Below are 23,240 nucleotides of genomic sequence, written 5' to 3'. Positions count from 1 at the left end.
TCGTCATTAACCAGAACAATGCACCTAAATTGTATTCAGACTATAAAAGGCAGGTTTGGTGGCCATTAGATGGTTACCAGAGATGGCTGGGAAAGCTTTTATCACTGATCAGGGCCTTAGTTCTCACTTTAATTTACATCAGTGAGCAGTCACGTCTTGGAGGGTCGATAGTTACCATAAGGAGTCATTGAGTCACTGGTCGTTTGGCTGTGGGATGAAGTGATGTGTGCATCCACTGGCGTCCATGTTTCGTATAAGAAATGGTAAACAGGGAAGCATGTGTCTTCTAGATTTCTTCCTCCTTAGTGTAGATATGGGGATGATTACTGTTTTTGTATAGTTTCTCACTTTTAAAATATGACCCAATTTAATCAGGGTTTGGTCACGCCAGCCGCACAAAAGTATATATGATATGTAAATGTGCGTTGAGAGAGATAGGTGCATGCACATAGTGCCCTAATGTTTTATTTTGTAGGTTTGATACGTTACAGTTGAACATATCAGTCGAAGGGGGAGAACAAAAATAAATTGAAAGGAGGGGATGATAACAAAACATGTAACTTCCTGGAACACAGTTCCGGAAACCTTCCACAGTTATTAATCTTTTCAAGAAATTCCCTGCAGTAAAAATAAATGTCTTTAGTATTATCAGAGTTACTTTAAGCACAGCCATTTTATCTTTGCCTTTATGTTTAATCGTGATTCTAAATTTTAGTTTGTATAAAACTTTTTTTAATACGTTGGTAATCTACTATGTAATTTTTGCTCTCAACTGATATCTAAAGACCCCTGAAATATATTAATTGAGATTTCATACGTATAAAAAATAATCCTTTCTTGATGTGTGACACTGGTTCATTAACATAATTAGGCCACGCCTATTTCAATTTGTAATCAGAAATGCATGCAACTGTCTTGTTTTCATGTGTGAAGGCAGTTTATTTTTATTATAGACGTACGAAACGACTGAGCGATGACTCACTCTTTAAAGTATGTTAGTAACAGAATTAGATATGGCCCTCATTTAAAAGAAAATTATTGATCAAGATTTTAATATTTATGATATTTTATTTGGGGTATGTATAGGCGTATAGCGCTATGTGTTCCTGGTGCGAGGTGCCCAGTTAATCTGTTATAGTAATACAATCAGGGACATAAAACAGCGCCTACAGGACACACTGTTTCTTGTTTTAATGTTCATGTTTCGATGAATGGAGTGTGATATACTGTTATGTAGGTCTACAGCCTTAATACCAAGTGGTTTGTATTAATGTTGGACATAAACAGGTCAGCCAGGACACCTGCTTCTTATCCTAAAGATTTCTATGTTACATTGCTAACGGCAATCTACTTTGCAATGTAACTCACATTCTGTTTGTCTTTGTTTCAACGTTGCCAAGATAAGTTGACTTTGCTTCTCTGGTACACAGTATCCCTTTCTTTTTGATGGTGTGGAATACAGTCCTCTTATTTTATGGAGGCTGCACTGTGAATTTGTCAATCACTTTCACGCACTTACCTTGAATTGGGTTGTCGCGCCGTGTAGTCTGGTGGAAGTTCACCAACGCTGCTTCCACCAGGGAGACAGCAGGGTACCTTTAAATCGTCGGTAAACCTCTACCAGAATACATGGCGCGACAACCCAAAAGACAGCCTTCTTCTCGATCATTTTATTTGTCTCCACGAGTTAATGTATTTGATAGAGCGTCGTTGTGTAACGGATCAGTCATTCTATATTATGTGATTATATCCTCGGCAGGAGTCCACCCACAGACAGAATTTGAACGCAGAAGTCAAGAGTGCCAAAGTGCTGTAGTGTTAATACCGTAAACCACCTCACTCCGTACTGTAAGGAGTGTTGCGTACCTTGGTGAGTGGGAAGGGGCAGCTGCCAGCGCAGTAGTGGGCCTCGAATGTCTGCGGCGAGATTATCCAGTCACTCCAACCTATGTCGGCGAACTTTACCTCGAGCTTGTGGCGACGACAAGTAGGAACGCCTTCCCCTGCACCAGACGACGAGTCCAGTTCAGCGTCGTTCTGTCGCCAGTGTTCATCCTGCAAGATTTATTGAGGAAATGCTTACTGCTGAATTTCATGAGGAATGTTTCAAATTTATTTTAATGCGTCTTGAAAATATTTGTCTTCCTGCAGCACTGAAGGCTGGCAATATGTAGCTACTCTGGCAGAGTAAACAAAATTTCCAAATATGGTATTTTAGTCACGTCTGGTGTGTGTTAGCACGTGGAGAATAATGTTTTGATTATGATGATGAAGAAAATGATTCTGGCAATGATATTTTTCAAACTGTATCGGGTTCGATCAGAACCGTTACCACTAAGTGATAAACCAGCCTGTGAATGATCTGTGCATGGGTGGGTACCTAGCAGGTTTGGTGACGACGCCGTGACGTCTATAGCTTTTTAAGTATTTTTTTGGTAATTATCGTATCATTCTACACTGTATATTCTGATCTATTGACAGCGTCGATAAATAAAGCTGCAAATCGCTTTCGATAGTTTGGGAGTATCTATATATTATTAAAACTTGATATTTATTAACTTTTTTTACAACGTATTCAAATTATTTTGCGGCTGCATAAAGTGAATAAAATAAAATTGAAATCAAATCGTCACACTCCTGCTAAGGAACTTAATCGGTAGGGTTTCGTGCAGCACTCTGTACAACACAAAGTAAATAGAGAAATACAAATCGTGGTTGAATTGAAGTGGTGGACGAAGTAAGAGTAGCTTAATATCTTCTCTGAGGTATTTAATGTGGCTGGTGCTAGAGAACGGGAATCCAGAAGCAGAGGAGACTCTTGGAAGCAAGCACAGCGCGTTGGCACTTGAACTGCTCTTAACAGCACAGAGAGGGGAAACTTATCGAATTGCCCAAATGGAACTGACATAATATAATGGAAGGAGAAACGTGGAAAAAGGAATCGTCCGATAGCGAAAAAAGTAAAAGTAGGAATCCTTTTTATAAGAAGAGGCACTTGAGAAGTTCTTTAAGCTTATCGTATCGCGATATTTGTTTTCCTTGTGCTTACATTTGAAGGCTTGCATCCCAGTGGGTTTAATAAGGCATTTTCACTTAACGTATCAGAAACAGATATTCTTTTATTGTAAGTAACTCTTTTCAACTGAGTTTTCATGCGTTCTTTGCACAAAGTACGTAAAATTAATAAGAAATGGAAAGATCATGTGGCATATTATTTCTTTACGATCCATTTTAATAATTATTTTCCCCTCTATATCATGGTTTTCCTAATATTCTTTTCCTTCAGATGATCTGTGCGTATTTTTTATCTCATCAAGCGTGCCACATGCCCTGTCTATTTAATTATCCTTCATTTAGTCGCCTTAACAGTTTTATGCGCAAATACTGAATTATGATGGTCGTCAGTCTTAGTTCTAAACTCTGGATACAATTCAGAGCAAAAACATGGATGCCAGCGCGTAATGAATTGCATAACTAGCATTTTAGTTTAAATTGTAGATATCTGTGGAAATGTACTGACAAGTGAAATCTCTGCCATTGAACATCCTTACTCCTGACAGTAAACTTGTTTGTCTAACCTTGTTCAATGTTTTTTCTAACCAGATGCATTATAACAGATGTATACTCTTACCTGCTCTACGTGTTGCCAGTTTTCAGGTAACTTCCTGGACCTCTTCTTGTGTTCACCTCGTTTCTTGCCTCGTCCTCTCCGCCGCCTCCTTCCTCCTCTCCACCTCCCGTTCGACGCCGCGGATCCTCCAGGTGGTAGCGGTATCGTATTCGCGTCGTCCTTGCCATGAGCAACATTGCCGTTTCTCCTGCCCTGCAGTAGAGTCCCGGGCGAAGTTCGAGGCACGCTTTTGGTCGGACGGGGGTATTCGTCTGGCAGCTCGTTATCCAGTATTGATCTGACCACTCTCCGATGTGGCGATCTCTCACCGGCAGCCAATTCAACTTCATTAGTTTCGGAAACGTAAGGTTTCTTGTTGCTTTCTTTCAAATTTCGTTTCTTACTGTCGAATTTATCTTCAGAACTATGTATTTTTGTCTTCAAATACATCCTTCTTCTTAAAACAGTTCTCTTTTTTTCTTGTAATGGATCCTTTCTTGCGTGTATTTGATGATTTCCAAAGTCGATCGAATTACCGTCTTCATCTACATGTGTACGATTTCCTTTTGGTGTCTTGGACTTGTGATTTTGTCTGAGACTTGCGTCTACCTCGTTATTTTCATGGCCATTATCTGATGCTTCTATATAAAAGTCGTCGTTCCTTGTTTTGTTACTGATATTAATTTCTGTGTCTTTGATTGTCAATGGATGTTTTGGCACTGATTTAACTCCCTTCAGGAACTCTCCGCCAGCAGTCTGCAACATTTTTGCCATTGCGTGTGTGTGTGAAGGGGGAGTTTGCAGTTGTGTTTCGCCACTGTCATCCATCAGGCCGTTATCCGAACCATCTTCAGAAAACACCACAAGAAATGCCGGTGCCGCGACGTTGTTTTTCGTGGTATTACCGTCGTCAGGATCTCGAAGAAAGTGCTCTGGTGAAATTGGCCTTCCTTTTGGTGCTTCAAACCTTACTCCTAGCATCAGATCAGCCACTGGACCTTGAGCATTAAGTAGCAGCTCCCGTAGAACAGGGGTGATATCTAGTGCATGCCAACCACCGCGTGTCGCCTGGGGAACGGGTACGGAGGCGAGGAGCATAGTTCGTGCCCTGGTGGGCCTCGCGTTCTGGGCTCTGGGTGGCGATGAACGTGCCCGTCCGGGTGTACGCCGCGCTTGCAGGATCTGATAGAGGCGAACTCTGTAAGGTGGTAACAGAACACGGCGACTGTAGTGGTTACTGTGGTGATGACGAGGTAGCCGGCGGCGATGAAGGTGTAGCTGCGCTAGGTGGACTTCTTCTGTTTGTTCCATGCATGTAACGTTAAAGATAAGTAGATCCGAAGGAGAGGTGGAACTTGCATGTTGCAACTTGTAACCTGAAAGGGATAAAAGAAGAGATTTTTATATAAATGGCGTTCTGTTTGCAACAGAGGTTATTTGGTTTCACTCACAAAACTTGATATATCTGTTAAGTATCCCTCTGCGTTTATTCGGAATATCAATGTGATGGAGGAGTTAAAAAGTGAATATAAATGCAGTATTTCCTTGATTTTAAGACGTCCTTTTTTCACTTAAATTATCTTTCATTTTATGGCGTCTGAGAATCGATTTTGAAAATTATATTTATGACGACTGTACAAGGGAAAATCGTCATGTGCGTAAAAGAACAACAAAAGAAGATCCCGAATATATTAAAGCAAAGAAGTTTCATGTTTGAATGTTCACAATTCCTATTGTACTAAATCAAGGGTAGGTCTTACAATCGACTACGTCTTAAATCTGCATATACGGTTGTGTCCAGTTATGTTTCAGACATATCACTAATGTTGCCGCCAAGAAACGACCTCCTGTTTTCCATCGATAGCAAGTGATTTATGAGACCTGGTGACTTGAGTGAAAGAGAAACCGAAGTGGGAGCGGGAATTCCGACGTCACACATAATTCTGTCCGGCCATCGGTCAACACTTCTTTGGAAATTCCCCTCTGATGTCCTTTCACATCAAGGTTTATTATAAACATGCTTTCCTGTGAGCTGACCATACATAACACCCTTTGCTCTAGTAGTTAAGAACACGGACTGTGAAATCTCAGAGATTGTTAAGCACGTATATCTGATATTCCGAAAAGTAGCGGGCAAAGTTATGGAAATGTCGTGCCGCTGTTACTGCAAACTCCCTGCCGACATCCTTGAAGTAGTTCGGCGCGAATGTGACCGCATTTATCGTTTCTGGCCTTCAAAACTTATCCAATAACAAGCCTGTCGCCATTGCTTTTCTACTTGCAGACTATGTAACCGCCAGGCATTATCGTTAACTAAATTAAACTTTGCTGGAGATTATAGAATGTCTACAAATTTGTCTGTTAAACATTCCTTGTGTGCTTAACAGTACTAGTATGGCGATGTAATAAAATTTTGGAACATCGTTTGTCAAAGACACGAAAGTCAATCTTGTTCCGACTTTCTTTACATGCATACATACATACGTGTCCCTTGAAACACAATATACACAATTGAAATTATTTTAAATACTTCCTTCTCATAATGAAAGCATCTTAAATATAAAGATTTCTGTCTTCTGGGTTATTGCGCTGTGTAGTCTGGTCGATGTTAACCAACGTTTCAGAGGTCATACTGCCTCCGTCATCAGGGCGATATTCATCGCCCTGATGACGGAGGCAGTATGACCTCTGAAACGTTGGTTAACATCGACCAGACTACACAGCGCAATAACCCAGAAGACAGAAATCTTCATATTCACCGCTGTGAGAACCTCAAGTCTTACATCTTAAATATACATACGTCTTAGATGATGACTTGTCTTTGTGATGCGCCGTGTAGTCTGGTAGGAGTTTACCGGTGTTTCAGAGGTGCTTGCTGCCTCCATCAGGGTTATGAGTAAGCCCCGCGCGCGTCTTACTCATCGCTGCAAGTACCTCTGAAACGTCGGTAACCTTAAACTTTTTCGATTGACACCCGAGTTTCAACTTCACAGTAATTTTAAATAATTTTGTATATTCAATCTTAACACCTCAACAACAGGATTTAATGAATAACTAAACAGGCTTACGTAATACTCCGAAACTTCGCCCATAAAATTTCCGTAATTTTCGTGTACCCTTCTGCCGCTTGGTCGCTGGGACCGTGGGTTCGAATCTCACTCAAGCCATGGATGTTTGTTGTGCTGTCCTGTGTACAGGTAGAGACCTTGCGACGGGCCGATCCCTCGTCCAAGGAGTCCTACCGAATGTCTATAGATCAAGCCAACGAAAAGCTGGGACCCACAGTGCTCAGGCACTTGAAGAACGGGTCGTTCCCAGTATCCAGTATCCCATTGGTCGTTAAGTTGTGAAAATTATAGTTCGCACACAAGGAACACATGTTGATAAAGAAGTTAACGGCCAGCATAAAAGTCACGAGCTTAAAACTTCAAACATGACATTCTAACCCATGCAAACTTTCTCTGACTGTCCTTGTGCATATTTAATATGCCAACAACAAAAAAGTACTTAAAAACATATATCTCCACCAAACACACAGTTCAACAAACCGATGAATATTCACACAGGTTTCTGTTTGCCGAAACAACATTTAGTGGACACAAGATTTTTATACTCAAATATGAACCATCCTCACATAGGTAACGTTCGTGTAAAGATGCTGGTACTCATGGGTATTTATAAATTAGCCCAGTTGTTTAAAAATACTTTGTTCCTTAAATTTGTGTTCAAATACTGACGCCTAATTTATCCGTCACTGAATCAGTGAAAGGACCATTATGTAAAAGCTGATAGTTACTCACCTGTTGAATAAATTTCTTACTTTTTGGAACGCGAAGGTTCATCCCAGTGTTATAAAAACTTGCAAATAAATTATAACGTGATCAAGTTAAATCCAGCCAGACCTTCATTTCTGTTACCTAAGATTTATTAAATGTTGTCTTCCCGTCTGCCTTCTGGTCTACCGAATTTCTTCTTATTCTGAAATATATCTGCAGAATTTCTCCCATTTGCACCGTGCATGCTAAATTTTACCCCTCTTCTTGTAATAAACCTAATAATGACAGGCGAATTGAAGGTATTTTGAGAGCTTATTACTATGACGTTTTCCGCGTCACATTCTGTAACGAATATTAGCAGTCATTTTCCGAATTTAATCTGATCTTAATTTTATAATTACTATAATTTTAAAATGTCTTCGGTGTAGTGTGACTTAAATAAATCTGACAGAAATGCGTTGCCGAATTTCTCCTCCCCCCCACCCCTCAGCATAGTTCTCGTCTCTTCTTGGACCCACATTGATTTTAAGTGCTCTATAAAGCTATATTCTACCTGTCATTTATTTTATGGATTATAACACTGTGGGCACTTGTACATAGATACCAACATTTCGGACGAACATACTGCCTCCATCTTCAACATAGATAAGTTTTTAGTTTAGTATCTGCAATTTATTCGTGGAGCAAAATATGGATTCAAAAGCACCAAGATGTTATACACGGACATTACGAACGGTAATGAGCGTCAGGTTTCCCAGGCAACGTGGGTGATACACGTGGCAGTCTTTGCTTCGTATTTAAACGCCATTTAGATGCAAACTACTAAACCGTGAGGATGTCCGACTGTACGCTGCTCCGTCCTAATGATGCTAAATGAGACTGAAACATGTACGGCACACAGAACAAGCTGCCTACCGCTCGCTCCTACTTAGCGCATCCTAATGAACAAGGTGTTCCGATAGTTACAAGTTACATGATCCACTTGGAAGATATACAGCATTACAGCTGTCTTAAAACAGAATAGGAATTTCTTGAACACAATTTCTTCTCGGTTTTAAAAGTGAAAGAATTTCTAGGTGTGTTCCATGCTGAGGGAAACAAGAAGAGAGAAGGTGGAAACAAATAAAACAAGAATTTGCCGGTGCCAGGGTAAAGTGATACAAGGCAAAGAATTTCAACCGAAGTATGACTATAACCTTACAGCTTGTATTTCATATTACCAGTAGCAAAGCTGTCACTTTAGCTTTAAGCCCAGGTGTATGTTGTTTAATTGTGTTTATAGAACTGTTCGGAGAGATCAGTAAATCCCATCTGTGACAACGTTTCTAAATAATTAATTAATTAATAAAGTCTTCTCGGGCTATCAGCCGTGTTAGTCAACAGCCTTGAAAATGAGGACAGAGATGGTCCTCGAAACGTCGGCGAGTAATCACCATCTAACACGGCTGATAGACCGAGAAGACTTTATTTCCTAAATATGCTTTTCGTTTCGACTGTCTCTACCCTGGCACTGTTGCAACTTCACGTTAGCGGTTTCCCGGAATAGTTTCAGCCAATTTTTAATAGTAATGAAACGCGTTCCTTTGTCTTTATATAAATCATCGTTAAATAAACCAAGTAACAAAACATACACTCAAGTATTTGGTATCGGTAGTTTAATGTCTTCGTGGCATAGTTTTGTCGAGTCACTTAATTCATTTATACTCTCAACGACAGTCTAATTACCACTAAAGACAATTTTGCTGAACTCCTATCTGTGTTAGTAGATGATTTGCAATCTTTACAGACCTCACAGATGTGTACGTGGCTAACATGTTCGTTCTTAACTTGTTCTCAATTTAAAGGACTCACGGGCTATGCTCGTAAATTTAGTCAAAAGAATTTGCTGTTACACAGAGTGTTTCAGAGATCCTCGTACATGTTATGTACAGTGCTTTATACGTGACCACACATTGTCGACTGTCCAGTACTCGCTCTATTTTTACCTTCAGGTCATCTCATCTGATTGCAATTTGAGGTCGCCGCCTAAGCAAGGAACCGAATTGACGTGTTTTTTTCAAATTGCATGAATACATTCAAAATATTTTAGTAGCTCTCGAACTCAGTAATTTCCATGATCAGCTTCTTCTGTTTTGTCCTCTAATTGTATCAGTACGCCATACCACTTTATGTTTAAATAAATGACGCCTGTAATTATTTAAATGACTAAGTCTGCTTCTTTATTAAATTCCCATCTGTTGTAATGCTCATCACGTTAATAGCTTAGATCCTGGAGTAATATAATAATAATAATAATAATCCGTGGCGTAACAGCCCTCTGAGAGGTATGGATAAAAGGGAGGTTACTACAAGGGATGAAATTAGTGAAGATTACTAGCGGTACACTCACAGTTGATTTGTGCCCCTTTAATCAAGTCATCAGAAGACACCCCTCATTGTCAAATCCCCACAAACTCATCGGAACTACCACCATGTTCAGACATGGACGATGTCACAAAGTAGGGGTGGATTTTTTAAATACTTAAACAGAAAAAAGTCGCGGTGTCCCCATTGTGGGTCCATTTAGTTAAGCTGATGCAACCAAACTTTTTTTTTAAAAAAAATTGTAATTCTAGCTGTTTGAGTTAATCCCACACGTGAAAACATTCTTAGTCCCGTATAAACTGTTTAGGTATGATTCAAAAACAAAGTTCTGTTTATCCGCACGTAACATTTCACTGGATAACACATTCACCATTCAGTCTAAAACAGGTAATTCCGCAACCTTCTTTGAAATCCCCTGTTCTTTGGCCTTTCAAACGTTCAGCACGTTGCTCAACAACAATTTATGATTGAAACCTGGAAGACGTCCATCTGGAAGACCGAGAAAGAGACTACAATACTCATCTATTAAAACATTTTGTTGTAATCCTGTCAAGTTGGGTATGTAGCACGTATGAGACACGAGAAATTCGTGTAATACTTTAATTGGAAATCTGACGAGAACATATCAATCGGAAGACCTTGGTTTAGATGGAACATTAGTGTTAAATGAGTCTCTAATCGGATGGGTTGAAAATTGGGTTTATCTGACTTAGGATACGGACTAATGATTGGTCCTCATGAACACGGTAATGAACCTTTGGGCTTCATAAAAGCTGGGAAATTTCTTGATAACCTGAGAATTAACGTCTTAAGGAAGAATCTCTGTCATATTGTTCGCCAGTTGAATAGCTACTTTACATAGTCGTTTGCTTATTAATTAATTGTGCAAGGAGGTATCTCACCGATGACACCATTATAATCATAAGTTTGCTTACAGCTTTTTAAATTTTCATGGCGTCTGAAATTGATTATGGTTGATAATTGATGATTAATGACATGATGGGACAGAGACGGTCTTCGAAACGTTGGATTTTTGCTCCGAACTATCGCTACCGATCAGGACAGAAGGTCTTTTCCTGGAAGGTTTTGGTGTCTTCAGGAGGTATGCATTTTTGTTTGTCACAGTAAAGGAAACAAAAGAAGGAAACAATGTCACTTCAACTGTTATCTGTTGAGTCATGCCCTGCTCAGAAAACCATGTCACATTGCCCGTTATAGGACGTTTTTTTTCCAGGAACCGAGAGTCATTAGTGGAAGTATGAATGAACTGTAATTTGATGGAATTTGACAACTCCGCCCATAGGGCTTTCGCCGGTCTGTCTTCACTGATACAGCAACGGTTAACAGTCCCTGAAATAGTCACTCGCGTAAATAATAAGTGTGTTTACTCGTTCCAAAGCAGCTTGCTTCAACAAGGTGCGTTGTGATTTTGTGGAAGAAGTCAACAAGTCCGTAGTTGCTTTTAATTTTGTGCGATTGTTACTGATGGTGTATTTAACGACGAGTTTCATTTAAATATTAGAACTGTTGAAAAATGAATTTGGAAGGTTGTGGAAGGAAGCGATCATGGCCTGATTTGATATGCTGTCTTAATTTGTCTACAGTGACTGAAATCACGAGAAACTTCATTAAGAATATCTGGTCTTCGAATCGAAATTTTAATAATTTATATTTGTAATTTATTTAACGACGCATTTTCAGCAGTTCAGACTATATAGCGTTTAATGAGAGGATGCTAGGGAATAATTAATTGGGAAGGATGTGGAAGGAACAGGCAAATTTGAATAATGCTCCTCCCAAATTCGAAGCAGGAGTGCTAACCATGCGACATCTGTATTCGGATAAACTGATGTAATGTTGTCTCATCTGCAAGTGCGTCTTATTTTTCTTATCCTTATACAGCAGGTTTCTGTCGCACTAACGCTGTAGACTTGTATACATCTGCCTGTCTGTAGCCTATAAAATTAATGATGAGCAGATAAAGTATCATGTCCAAATGTAAATTTTTCCCAGTCTCAACATGTTTAGGATTTGTATGACTTAGTCGATTTCTGCACTAATACAAATTTAGAAGGTATTCTGTACTGAGGATCATTAGAAAGCTGACATAAACACGTCAGCAGGCCGTGTATTGACAGAAGTGGAACCATGAAGTTAACTGTTCCGTCTGTGTGGAAACCTCAGCCTTTAACCGCTTTTAGATGAGCATTACCTGTTTAGACCTCAATGAAATGTACATGCTTTCTCCGAGGGCACGAAACGTAACTGCAGATTGAAGTTTGTAATGAGTCTAAAAGGCGTATTTATTTGAATCAGTTTCGTGCTTCGAAATTATAAGTTTCTCCCTAACTCTAGATCTGTCGAGTTCATACATGCCTCATATACTCAGGAGGATTTGAGTGCGTTTCTCGAAGACCAGAATTCACACAGACCTCTCATCGAGCTGTTTGAGGCACAACGAACTCTACTGAGCATGGCACTTCTTTTGCGAAGCTAGCAGACGCTCAGGTAGTCAAGAACTTCCGCGTCGTACAGGAGCCGAAGGTTCATTTCCGTGTTTACCAGTTCATTATTACTTCCTTAACAATAATTAATTGAATCGTCTAAAGGTTTTTTGCCCAGTAGAAAAATTAAACTGATTAATTAACTGAGAGAGCTTTGGCAGGAAGTTGTCGTGGCCTGTTTTAAAATATATTTCCATCTCTTGAAAGGAACTGAAGAGAACCACGATCGTGTTCATGATAGCCGACTTCTGGGCTCAGATTCGGATCTGAGGCCTTCGGAATACGAAGTAAGGATACTAACCACTCAGTCCCAACATTCGAACTTCCCGATTCATAATCGTCCCAACCTGAAGTAACGAGACACTCGGAAAACCTACATATACATGAGAGGATAATATTAAAATGTGTGATAGGGAAATAGGATGAAGGGTGTGGATTGGATTAATTTAGTCCAGAATTGGGGCCGTTGGCGGTCTCCTGTGAACACCTTAGTAAGCCTCAGGGTTCCATAAAAGTTGTGAGATTCCTTTGAGTGGATGAGGTACTGTAAGCTTTTGAAGGACTTCATTGAGTTAGTTGAAAACTGTATGAAGGTTAAAAGCCCTGACATCTCTCCAGCTTGTACATTCTTGCTAGGTACTGATAGCTGTTATCTATGACAGGGCCCTGCCTGTAAGACTTGCAGTAAATCAAGTTGAGTGCTTCCCCACACGTGTCGTGAAGAATGCATCAGTCGCAGAGTACCACACATGTTGTATACACGTGTTCTAAATTTGCACGTAAACTCGAAGCTTCGCCCCTTTTGAACATGTCTTCTTTACAGCGATCGCAGTAATTTAATATTTCTTACAGAATCTTTGCCGCATTCAGAACTTTCTGATTTCATATACGACAGAATATAAATAATTCTGCACGGCTTTGTGTGCATGTGTCAGCCAGCGCATCTTTAATATCGTATACATTAAATTTATACTGAAATTCTGGTTCTTAGCTTCCGTTTCAATCTGTTTCTCGAATCGATTGCACTCGATTACTGTTTAACATTTTCCCCAAAAATGGCTGAACTGGTTTCAAATGCGTGAAAACAGATTTCACAAGCGAGTTCTTGGAAACACGGCACGGGATTCCCATGAAAGACGGCGAATTCCTGTACCTGGCTGAGCGAATATTATTTTAATAGACATATCTCCTTGCTGTTTTTTGACTAAAGCTTTGTTTTTATTTCAGCTAAACACAGTCAACAATTTTTAAGTTGTTTTATTTCCTTCTGTTTTTAGATTTATAAAACCATCTTTAGTTCTTCCTTGTATTCTGAAAAACACTAGACCTGTCACATAGGCAAGGTCTGATGACGACTTCTTAAAGTTGATGTGCATGTAAGACCTGTGAAAATATATTGACGGTGTCGACCCTTTGAAGCAGCTAAATAATATTCTTCCTCAAAGAAAACACCGCTGGGCTATGATTAAACGTCAGTTGGTTAATGCTGGTTAGCGAAATAATCGCTAAGATGGCTTGTCTTCCGGGCTGTTGCAGCCTCCGTCATTAGGGCGATGAGTAACTGATCGAGGCAGCAAGGACCTCTGAGACGTCGGTAAACTTGTACCAGACTACACGGCGCTACAGCCCAAAAGACAACCATCTTCTCACTCGCCACCTTGATAACGTCAAATCTTATTTGATATAATCGCTGTTTATTTTAAGAATTGTACAGTACCCATAAATATACTCTGTGGAAAAATGCAGAGGTATTGGATGTTAAAGTAGGTATGGTTTATGTTGTACGTATTATACAGTTTAGTGAAATACCGAATGAACGGTAATTTTGTCTAAGGCACTTCGTAGAATAAATTTGTGGACGAAACTGTAGTGGTTCATTGTAACGAAACATTCCAGAAATTGTCTGGAAGGATTTGGGAAATTATCAGTCAGTCTTGAGGCCGGGAATCGACCCCCCCCCCCCCCCGAATACCAAAAAGGGAATTTTAACCACTGCAGCTCGTAGCTCGTTAATAGAACTGCGTAATTCTCCTGGAATGAGTGGAATACAGCGCTCTTCCGAATTCAAGGCTGAATGAATATTTTCTCGCATTTATAAACTCGTTGAGGAAATAAAGATGCTAGACAGAAAATGGATCTTGAATTTATTGTCTTTAACCAGTAAATGTCGTGACCTAGTTTCTGGTAACTTACTGACAGAGTGTTTGCTTTACACACATTGTTTATGCACGACTAAATGCTTTCGAAGCAGTTTTGCCTCTTTCAGTGTTCTTCGTTACTCAGCGTGCCTACATATTTTACGAGGGGATAGTCTTTTAAGACATGGTCATTAAAGTGTGATGCTTTAGGTCACTCATTCCTTCGGGCATTATTTCAGATTCCGTTTAAGTATGAATGCTCGCCAACACAAGCTGCCGTGAAATATCGTCACGAACACCGGAATTTTTCACTTTGCAACTCTTACGTCCAGCTGGTGTTGATTGCATACTGATTTCACGGAGCGGTTCTTTCGAAACTATTTTTTTTTTCTCTATTGGGTTCCTAAAGTGCCCGTAACACATTTCGATTCTCTGTCACCACCTCATGGTACAACAGCCCTGAAGTAGATGACTTAAATAAATAGGCTGGAAAGGTAAAATATTCTTGTGTTGAAAAAGCTTAAACAGAAAAGTGTGAGATTTATGTAGTTTATACATTCATAAATTAAATAATTTACCAAAATAACTTTTGATTTCTGACAGAAATATGTTTCTTAAAAATGTATTTTAAGGCAATAAAACTGATAGGAAGTAATAAGCAATAAAAGTTAGTTGTTAGGAATTAATTTTTAAACTTCCATTGAATAGTGCATGTGTAAGGACTTGGAGATGGCGGTGGGATATTTAAAGGTACGCCGGCATTCGTCTGGAAATACTGAGGAAAGCCACGAAAATCCTCCTGGAGGTTCGCTGTTCTGCTCGGTGAGGTGATGATGACGTCACAAATGTATTTGTACAGGCTAGCTTGGATATGGTTTTGTTTTCATAAAATTCAAATGTAAGGTAACGTGCTGCTAGCGGAGCAGGTGGTAAACCTGACGGAGTAAGTACCAAGAGCTGCAAGAAAATACAGGTTATTTCCATTCAAACACGACGTGAGCAAATAGCAGTGTTTGCACAGATGTGACACGACTTCGTCTCAATTAAGACTCTCAGCGTTCTGAGAGAGAGAGAGGAACTTTGTGTACAGAATTGGCTTTCTACACCGCCATAGAGCCTGAAAGTCTGGCCGGGAACAACACTTTTCAGAGCCCAGTGTTTAGGTCTAATTTAGCCTGGTGACTGACAGACAGACAGACAGACAGAAGCCTTGAGAGAAGAAACAGTAGCTCACTTCGTTCTGCGGCTCTCTGCAAAATACGTTTAAATACTTTGCTCTTTGAATTCCAGTCCTACAAATGTTATGTCAATATCTTATTTAAGAAATGTTTAATTAAGCAATAAAATTCAGTTTAGCTCACAGGTTAGCGCGCTGGGTTCACGTAAGTTCGTTAACAACATCAAATCCTATTGGACTCACGATTTTTTGTTTCTTATTGTTGTAAATGATGCATATCATTACTATTGTTATTATTATTGTCATTACTATAATTAAAGACATAAAAATGTTTTGTCATCAACGCTTATTTATGTTTCGGGGCGTATCCAAAGCCTTAAAATGAAGGTGGTGGGGGGGCACTTATGAAATTTCCAAGTCCAATTTTTTTATTTTTAAATTGTAATTTATACAAGCATAAATATGCGTTTGGGCGTATTTGAAAACAATGTCACTAAGGCTATTTTGTAATTCTTGACTTATCAGTAAATCCTATTTAGGTGTTTCTTTAAATTTTCTCTATGGCCACTTTAATATCTGTTGGTGAGGCAGAATCTAAATGTAGAGTTAGTGAAAGTTAAATAATATTTCTGGCTTGTTTGTTGTTTCTCCAGGTGGCTGTGTCTTCAAGTTTACCTTCTTTTACAAGTCCACTTTACTCTCCACAACAAACATCAAAAATAAATATATATAGACATGTCTCTAGGTTTCTACAGTGTTTTACCTGTTCCTTGCCTGTCAGACAATGCTTGTATACAACCCATTAGGCATCTATCCTCCTGCTCCAAAGAATACTCTGGCCGTTGTTTGGAATCTGACGAGACGAACAGATTGGCATTTTATCTTTCACGAACACTTAACCGGTCGATACTTCACTGGTAATTAAAATATTGAAGTAACTATTAGTATTCAGTAAACCTAAATTTTAATGTTTATTTCTTCACCAAGTACTAGCAATTAACAATGATTCTTTTTCCTTGGAGAAACATGCCGATATTTAGAAGTAAAGGAGTTGCGGTCGGAGAAAAATGGTGTGTAAATGTATTGTACGTCTTATGCATCACAAGTAGTTCTATTTATTTGGCTAGCAACAGATTTATACATTAAATAAATTCAGTTGCCAGTGATCTAGTTGTTTTGTGTGAAACGCTAACATCAGGTTATCGGACAATATATCTGTAAAGCAGGAATTTAAAACAGTTTAATTAATCTTATGTATAACCAACCTCGCTCCGATACGATGTACTTCTGATCTCTCCTCTTATAACTTCGATATTACTTCTCTGGTAAGTTTATACGTTTACTTTCATTTATTTATTTTGTTTTCTATATTCAATTTCATTAATGGTTTGAATCCTTTAATTCACAGACCAATATACGCAGCATTAACATCACTCCGACAATACGATTGTATCAATGATATATAATACAACAACAAATGTTGATACAATGTGAAAAATGAAGAAATGATACGAAAATTAAAAATTAGTAATTGAATTAAGAGTTTATAACATATACCTGATGACGGCTCTATGAAAGCCGAAACATGTCGAGAATGTTCCATATGTAAATCGAGTACTCGATACGGAACAAAGGATAATATTTTAACCATTTAATTATCTTATATTACTTTATTGTGATTGACGGACAATTTTAATATATTTTAATACTAATCTTATTTAATAAATAAATATTTATACTCTCGGTAGACATAGAAGACTTTGTAAGTACATGTATTGGCTATATCGAATAAATAGTGTCATGACCTCTAACATACTATAAATATCCAGTACAGTATACTCACACTGTTTCTAAACTCAACGTATGTTTTATATCCAAGTTTATATATTTGGATTTTGACTTTCAAATTACACATGTTCACTATTAATAGATAATTTATAATATTTCGTTTAATAATATGGTTTTATATTTTATATTCATCTTTAGATCTTATAAAACTGTCATATTTTGTATTGTAGTTATCTTTCATCTAACAGATAATTTTAACATAATTGACTGTGATGATATCATCAGATTGCGGTAAATCTTTTTAAACGTCTGAAAGATGTCATACGAAAAACTGACATGAAATATATAACATAGAAAGTTTATTTGTTTGGAGTGTTTGCAGACTGAAAGTAAGTTTAGTACAGAAGTTCAAGTTAAGCATTTCGTTTGAATCTGAACTTAATTTGCGATGAATCTCGATATTTTTCTCTCAACACATAGTTGTAATTTGTGCTTACGATTTCCACAATCAGCAATATTCGAGCAACGGTGGTAATTAACACTGATCCTCCTAATTGCTGACTGCTATATTATCCTGTTCAAAGCAAATTTCATAGGTAAATATTCCAAACCATCTCTTCGGCTACTGTCTCTGATATGAATTAACTGTTTTGTTAGATGCATGTTTGACCGTATGAATTTCGACCTGCAACGAATGTTTCAGAAGAATCACGAAAAATTCAGTTATGGATTCCAGTTCTGGCTAAGATTCGAACTACTGTTTCTATAATGCTTCACACGTGTCTAAATCTGCTGTCATTAGGCTGTAAAAAATATTTATCACTGATCCCAAATTAAGTTTCTTATATTTTCCATGCACGCTTAATTTATTACGCATACAAAATTCAATGTATCTCATTGCACGCGTACATGCTGTAAGGATAATCTTAATTTTAGGTTATATTTGGGTATAATTAATTATGATCTTGGTGTGAGTATTATATTCAAGCTATGAATCAGATTTCTTATATTTCATTTACTGAATGAATGATCTGCAGATATTCCAGTCAGTTTAATAATTTCCCCATTTAAATTTCTAAAATACCTCTTAAATCGTTAATGGGATTCATCAGACCCCTCTCCTTCCAAATCATTTATATCACCATTTATAGACATCTTATTCAAAGCTATATGATCTCAAGAGGTTAAGAAACAGAATTAAATAACCAGGAAATCATTCAGCCGTGACATTAGAATGGTTTGTACAGAATAAGTACGTGCGTCATTATATTTTATTACTGGACTCCGAAGTCATAAAAATGTTTTAGTGTGACAAGCTGCATGTGAAAGCAAACAAAGAGTTTGATTAAATCTGAATAAAAATAGCACCGAAAGTATAAATCAGTTAAGCGCAACGGACCAACGCCATAACAAAATATTTATTTAGCTGCTTGTGTCGTATTCGTTCAGAATTTGCGCATTTGCCCCTCCACTCCCAAGAGACAGTAGCTTTATGGCCGAAGCCATCGTCGTGAAAGTGCATTCTGTTATTCAGAGACAAAGCGAATGCCTCGACAGAAGTGATGCCTCAGATGGTGACGTCGTGCAGTAATAGATTAGAAATGGACGTTAGAGAAATTATTGACGTAGTGGATTTCTCGGAGAGAAACGCTTAGAATTAAACCCAGGCCTCTGTGGTGAGAATCCTGCATGTAACGGTGAATAACGTTGTCATCCCATGATTTTAAGATGGCTGTCTTCTAGGTTGAAGCGCCGTGTAGTCTGGTCCCCTGATGATGGAGGCAGCAACGACCTCTGGAACCAGACTACACTGCACTATAACCCAGAAATCAGCCATCCTCATGGAATCATACATATTGGTTTATGCAAAATGGATATAAGAAACTCTGTGATGGAGTCCAGCTTTCAGTCTAACGTTGAGGTGGGAAAAACTGATGGTCCCTTTGCTAGGTAGAGTCGTGTTAAAACATGATTTAATCTATGGGGGGGGGGGGGGGGGTAACCACAGAGAAAACCAGTTGTAGTTTACTGAAAATTCAGCAGCTTCGAAATTTCAGCATTCGTGCTCCCATGATTCCCTGTCCTCGTTATCAAGAAAGTAAAAAATCGGATTTCAGGGTAAATGGCTTCCGCTGTCTCGTTATTTCCGCTAAGGTGATTTTAGTGAAAAACTTAACTCAGTAAGAAATATGGAAAGATAAGCTAAAAGGGGGAATATCTGATGTGAAAGCAGTATTGGCGTGCGGTGTAGAAAATTTTAAAAAGAAAGGGTCGCTTTTAGGGGTTGTAGCTCGTTAGAAGGACAGTGTGCGGGGGGGGGGGGGGGGTTACTGTTGATCTATTTTGCTGATGCATATTTTTATGCTTACATTTAGTCATTATATCAGTGGGCCTATCAGTAATATTAAGATAAAGGTAGTCAGCCATACATCTTAAATTGGATTCGTACATGGAGACAGATCTTCGCGTATTCTTCGCCTGACAAGTATGGTTGCGTAAAACGACAATATCCACGGAAAATACTCCCATGACAAAATGTTTGCGTGCATGGGGGGGATGAGAAATAACTGACTAAGCTAACTCTGGTACGCTTTATGCAAATACAAGCGGATACCAGTGCCCTGGAAACAGAATATGCTTCTTTTGTGGAGGGGTGCAGTGGCTGGGGGATGTAGTTTGAAAGGGTAGGACGTGTCTTCAGTATAAAATGCTAATTATCCCTTGGGCTGCAAATTGCACAGTATTGCCGCTAAAAAGGATTCGCACATTATAAAGGCTTAAAATACAGATAAGGGGTGGATTTCAAAAGCATATTTTGTGGGTCTAGCTATTTGACTATTATGCAATCCTCATATGTTGAGGGTTTTTTAATGTGGGTAGATGGATACTGTAATACCGTATTTAAGTGTAAAGAGGTAGTCTGTTTCAGTATTGGTTAAAACTCTAAAATTAGATTCACGAAACGCCTAGAGGTATAGTAGTCGGATGAAATATAGCATACGTAAAATTTCGGGGGGGGGGGGGGCGAGGGGGTGTGTAACAAAGAACAGTTTGCTACGTGGCATGTAGGGTTGTGCGCTAGAATCTGTTAAGATGAGTCAAATCCCTGTCTTCCACTCACTCCGAATGAAATCATCAGGGCGATGAGTCACTTATCGCCCTGATGATGGAGGCAGCAAGGACCTCTGAAACGCCAGTAAACTTTTACCAGAGTTGACGGCGTAACAACCCAGAAGAAAGCCATCTTCAGACTCACCGCCGGGAAAAACCTCAAATCCTCCATAGTACCAAGTTCTTTGTAAACTCTGACGAGCAAGGACTTTGTACAAATGGTAAATGTTACCAGTTAATATAGGGAATTTCCAGATTAAATACAAAATTAAAATTTTAATTATGTATATATGTCTATTATTTGGCGAAAAAAATGTTACGATTTAATTATGTGACACCTTGACTGCGATATAATATTTAATATTGTATGATTGAAGCAGATTATAATTCAGTTACTCTCCACATTTGACATCATTGTGTATTTCCTCTTGATTGCAATAGACTTTACTGACTGTACGCGTACAATGAGTGTATTTTTAAACAAATTGATGCGAACTTTGTGTAACCCTGGTCCATAAAGTTAAAACACTTTGTGTCAGCTTTAGGACCGGACCACAGATGATCTGAAGACCGCATTACCTAGGGAACAGCTCTCCGCGGCTAAAATGTAACGATTTGGGGGTTGCTGTGGGGAAGATAAAAGGTTGAGTGTCGTTACGGGAAGCTGCTTCAGGATAGAAAATTAGCCGTGATAAGTGCAGGACGATGTATTTCTTTTACAAGCCACTCGGAGCCCAGAAAATGGACGAGGCTCTTGTTTTACCTGACCTCACAGCATTAGGCTGCGTGTCATATGTGTAAGTTTATTGGCTCACATGAACCATTCTGCTTATTGAAACAAACATTTTTCACGACAGATTCCTTTTCTGCAGTGTACGACACAAGCATAAGGAACGAAATTGAAAATTCATAACTTTAAAATGGTCTTCTATGATGTTGCGGCCTATATTCTGATAGATATTGGCCGACGTTTCAGAGGTGCGTACTACCTCCATCATTAGGGTGACGTTCGCCCTGATGATGGAAGCTTTAAGAAGGCCGACTTGTTTTAGTCACTTAACATTAGATTGCTTTTTCTAGAATCACAGTTCATGGTATTTCCACTGATGAGTTTATGGCAGTAAAAACTATAATCAAAACAAAAGAAAAGATTATGGCCAGTAACATTTTCATCCCAGACAAGCGTGGACCTCCCACGAAACAGATATCTTTGTTAAAAGTATTTTGAATTTATTCCCCTTTGTAATTTTTGAAATATCTATTCGTCTTTCAAGACCACAAAATTACATATCACCATATCCATAACTAACACACAAATATGTTGTTTTGAATAGCATTATAAACATTCCAAGTCTGTTGGTTCTTACTTATATTTATTCTTTTGTTCCGTGCCTGCAGTCATCTTTATTGTAATCATTGTATCTCGCTCCCCGGATCGCTTTTGTCTTTGCTTTACGTTGATGATTATGATGGCATGTCCTTCGTCTCTGTTCTCCACCTGTTAAGGCGACTAGTGGGAAGGGATGTCTCCAGAAACCTCATCACACTGCCTAATCTCATTGTAAAGGACGGCAATTATTTAAATAGCAGGAAAAAATAATAAGAAATAAACATTAAGATTTCTGTCTTCTGGGTTGTTGCGCTGTGTAGTCTGGTCGATGTTTACCAACGTTTCAGAGATCATACTGCCTCCATCATCAGAGTATGAAGATTTCTGTCTTCTGGGTTGTTGCTCTGTGTAGTCTGGTCGATGTTTACCAACGTTTCAGAGGTCATACTGCCTCCGTCATCAGAGTATGAAGATTTCTGTCTTCTGGGTTGTTGCGCTGTGTAGTCTGGTGGATGTTTACCAACGTTTCAGAGGTCATACTGCCTCCGTCATCAGGGCGATGAGTATGAAGATTTCTGTCTTATGGGTTGTTGCGCTGTGTAGTCTGGTCGATGTTTACCAACGTTTCTGAGGTCATACTGCCTCCGTCATCAGAGTATGAAGATTTCTGTCTTCTGGGTTGTTGCGCTGTGTAGTCTGGTGGATGTTTACCAACGTTACAGAGGTCATACTGCCTCCGTCATCAGGGTGATCATTGTGGCTTTCAGATGACGAGATGTAGAACTAAGACTATGATGCAAAATTTAATGATAAAACAAGTAAATAGTTATCTGTATTTACAAGTGACTTATTTAACGATGCTGTCAGTAGTTGAGGAACTACTGCATTACGTCGAATATCGTAAGGGCGGTATTAGGCAGTCATGGATCCACGTACTGGGACTGGTTCAGGTAGAGAAAAGCAGCTAAGTGCAGTCGTCGACGAGGACCTAAAAATCCGTTCATCTCCTGATATATATTAAACACAGGTTACTACTGGCATCCGTCAAAAAGTGTATACCCAATTCGGCCGACAGGAAGCGTCCAATTTTAGGCGAAGACCGATGTTTTAATTTGAAAGGAATTTTTCGAATTGTGCAGAGTTGGGAATAATAATAATTTGGTACAGGGAAACTGGTGAGTGTGGCCACAAACGAGTGCCCGTGAATTCAAAGAAAACTACATTTGTGCTTTGAATTTACCACTCAATTAGCAGTGTTTTTACGTACACCCGCCTTACAATGAAAGAAAAAGACAATATAAGGAAAAATAAATATGGAATACAAGAACGACAGAAGGGACAAGGAAGTGAAGAGAGAAAGAATGAGTGAAGGTAAAATACAGAGAAACAAAAAGAAACAGAACTTAAGAAGAGAGACGAGAATGAAGAAGTCATTGAAACTA

The 23,240-nt window shown here is 38.8% G+C and overlaps 1 protein-coding gene across 2 annotated transcripts in view; it reads right to left on the bottom strand.

Moving 5' to 3' along the window:
- The window catches only part of LOC110831032 (uncharacterized), a 79,546-nt gene that overhangs the window by 6,695 nt on the left and 49,611 nt on the right, over positions 1-23,240 (bottom strand). For both annotated transcript variants that reach the window (XM_022066563.2, XM_022066562.2), the window contains 2 exons: positions 3,632-4,986; positions 1,867-2,055 (listed from right to left, as the gene is read on the bottom strand). In XM_022066563.2, coding sequence (XP_021922255.2) covers positions 1,867-2,055; positions 3,632-4,986 — 1,544 coding nt within the window. The remainder of the gene's footprint in view (positions 1-1,866; positions 2,056-3,631; positions 4,987-23,240) is intronic.

The sequence above is a fragment of the Zootermopsis nevadensis genome, unplaced genomic scaffold (genome assembly GCF_977971745.1).
Source record: "Zootermopsis nevadensis isolate Lab colony 2312 unplaced genomic scaffold, Znev_1.0 Znev_ptg000030l, whole genome shotgun sequence".
Lineage (NCBI taxonomy): Eukaryota > Metazoa > Arthropoda > Insecta > Blattodea > Termopsidae > Zootermopsis > Zootermopsis nevadensis.
This window is presented reverse-complemented; position numbering and strand designations above follow the sequence as displayed.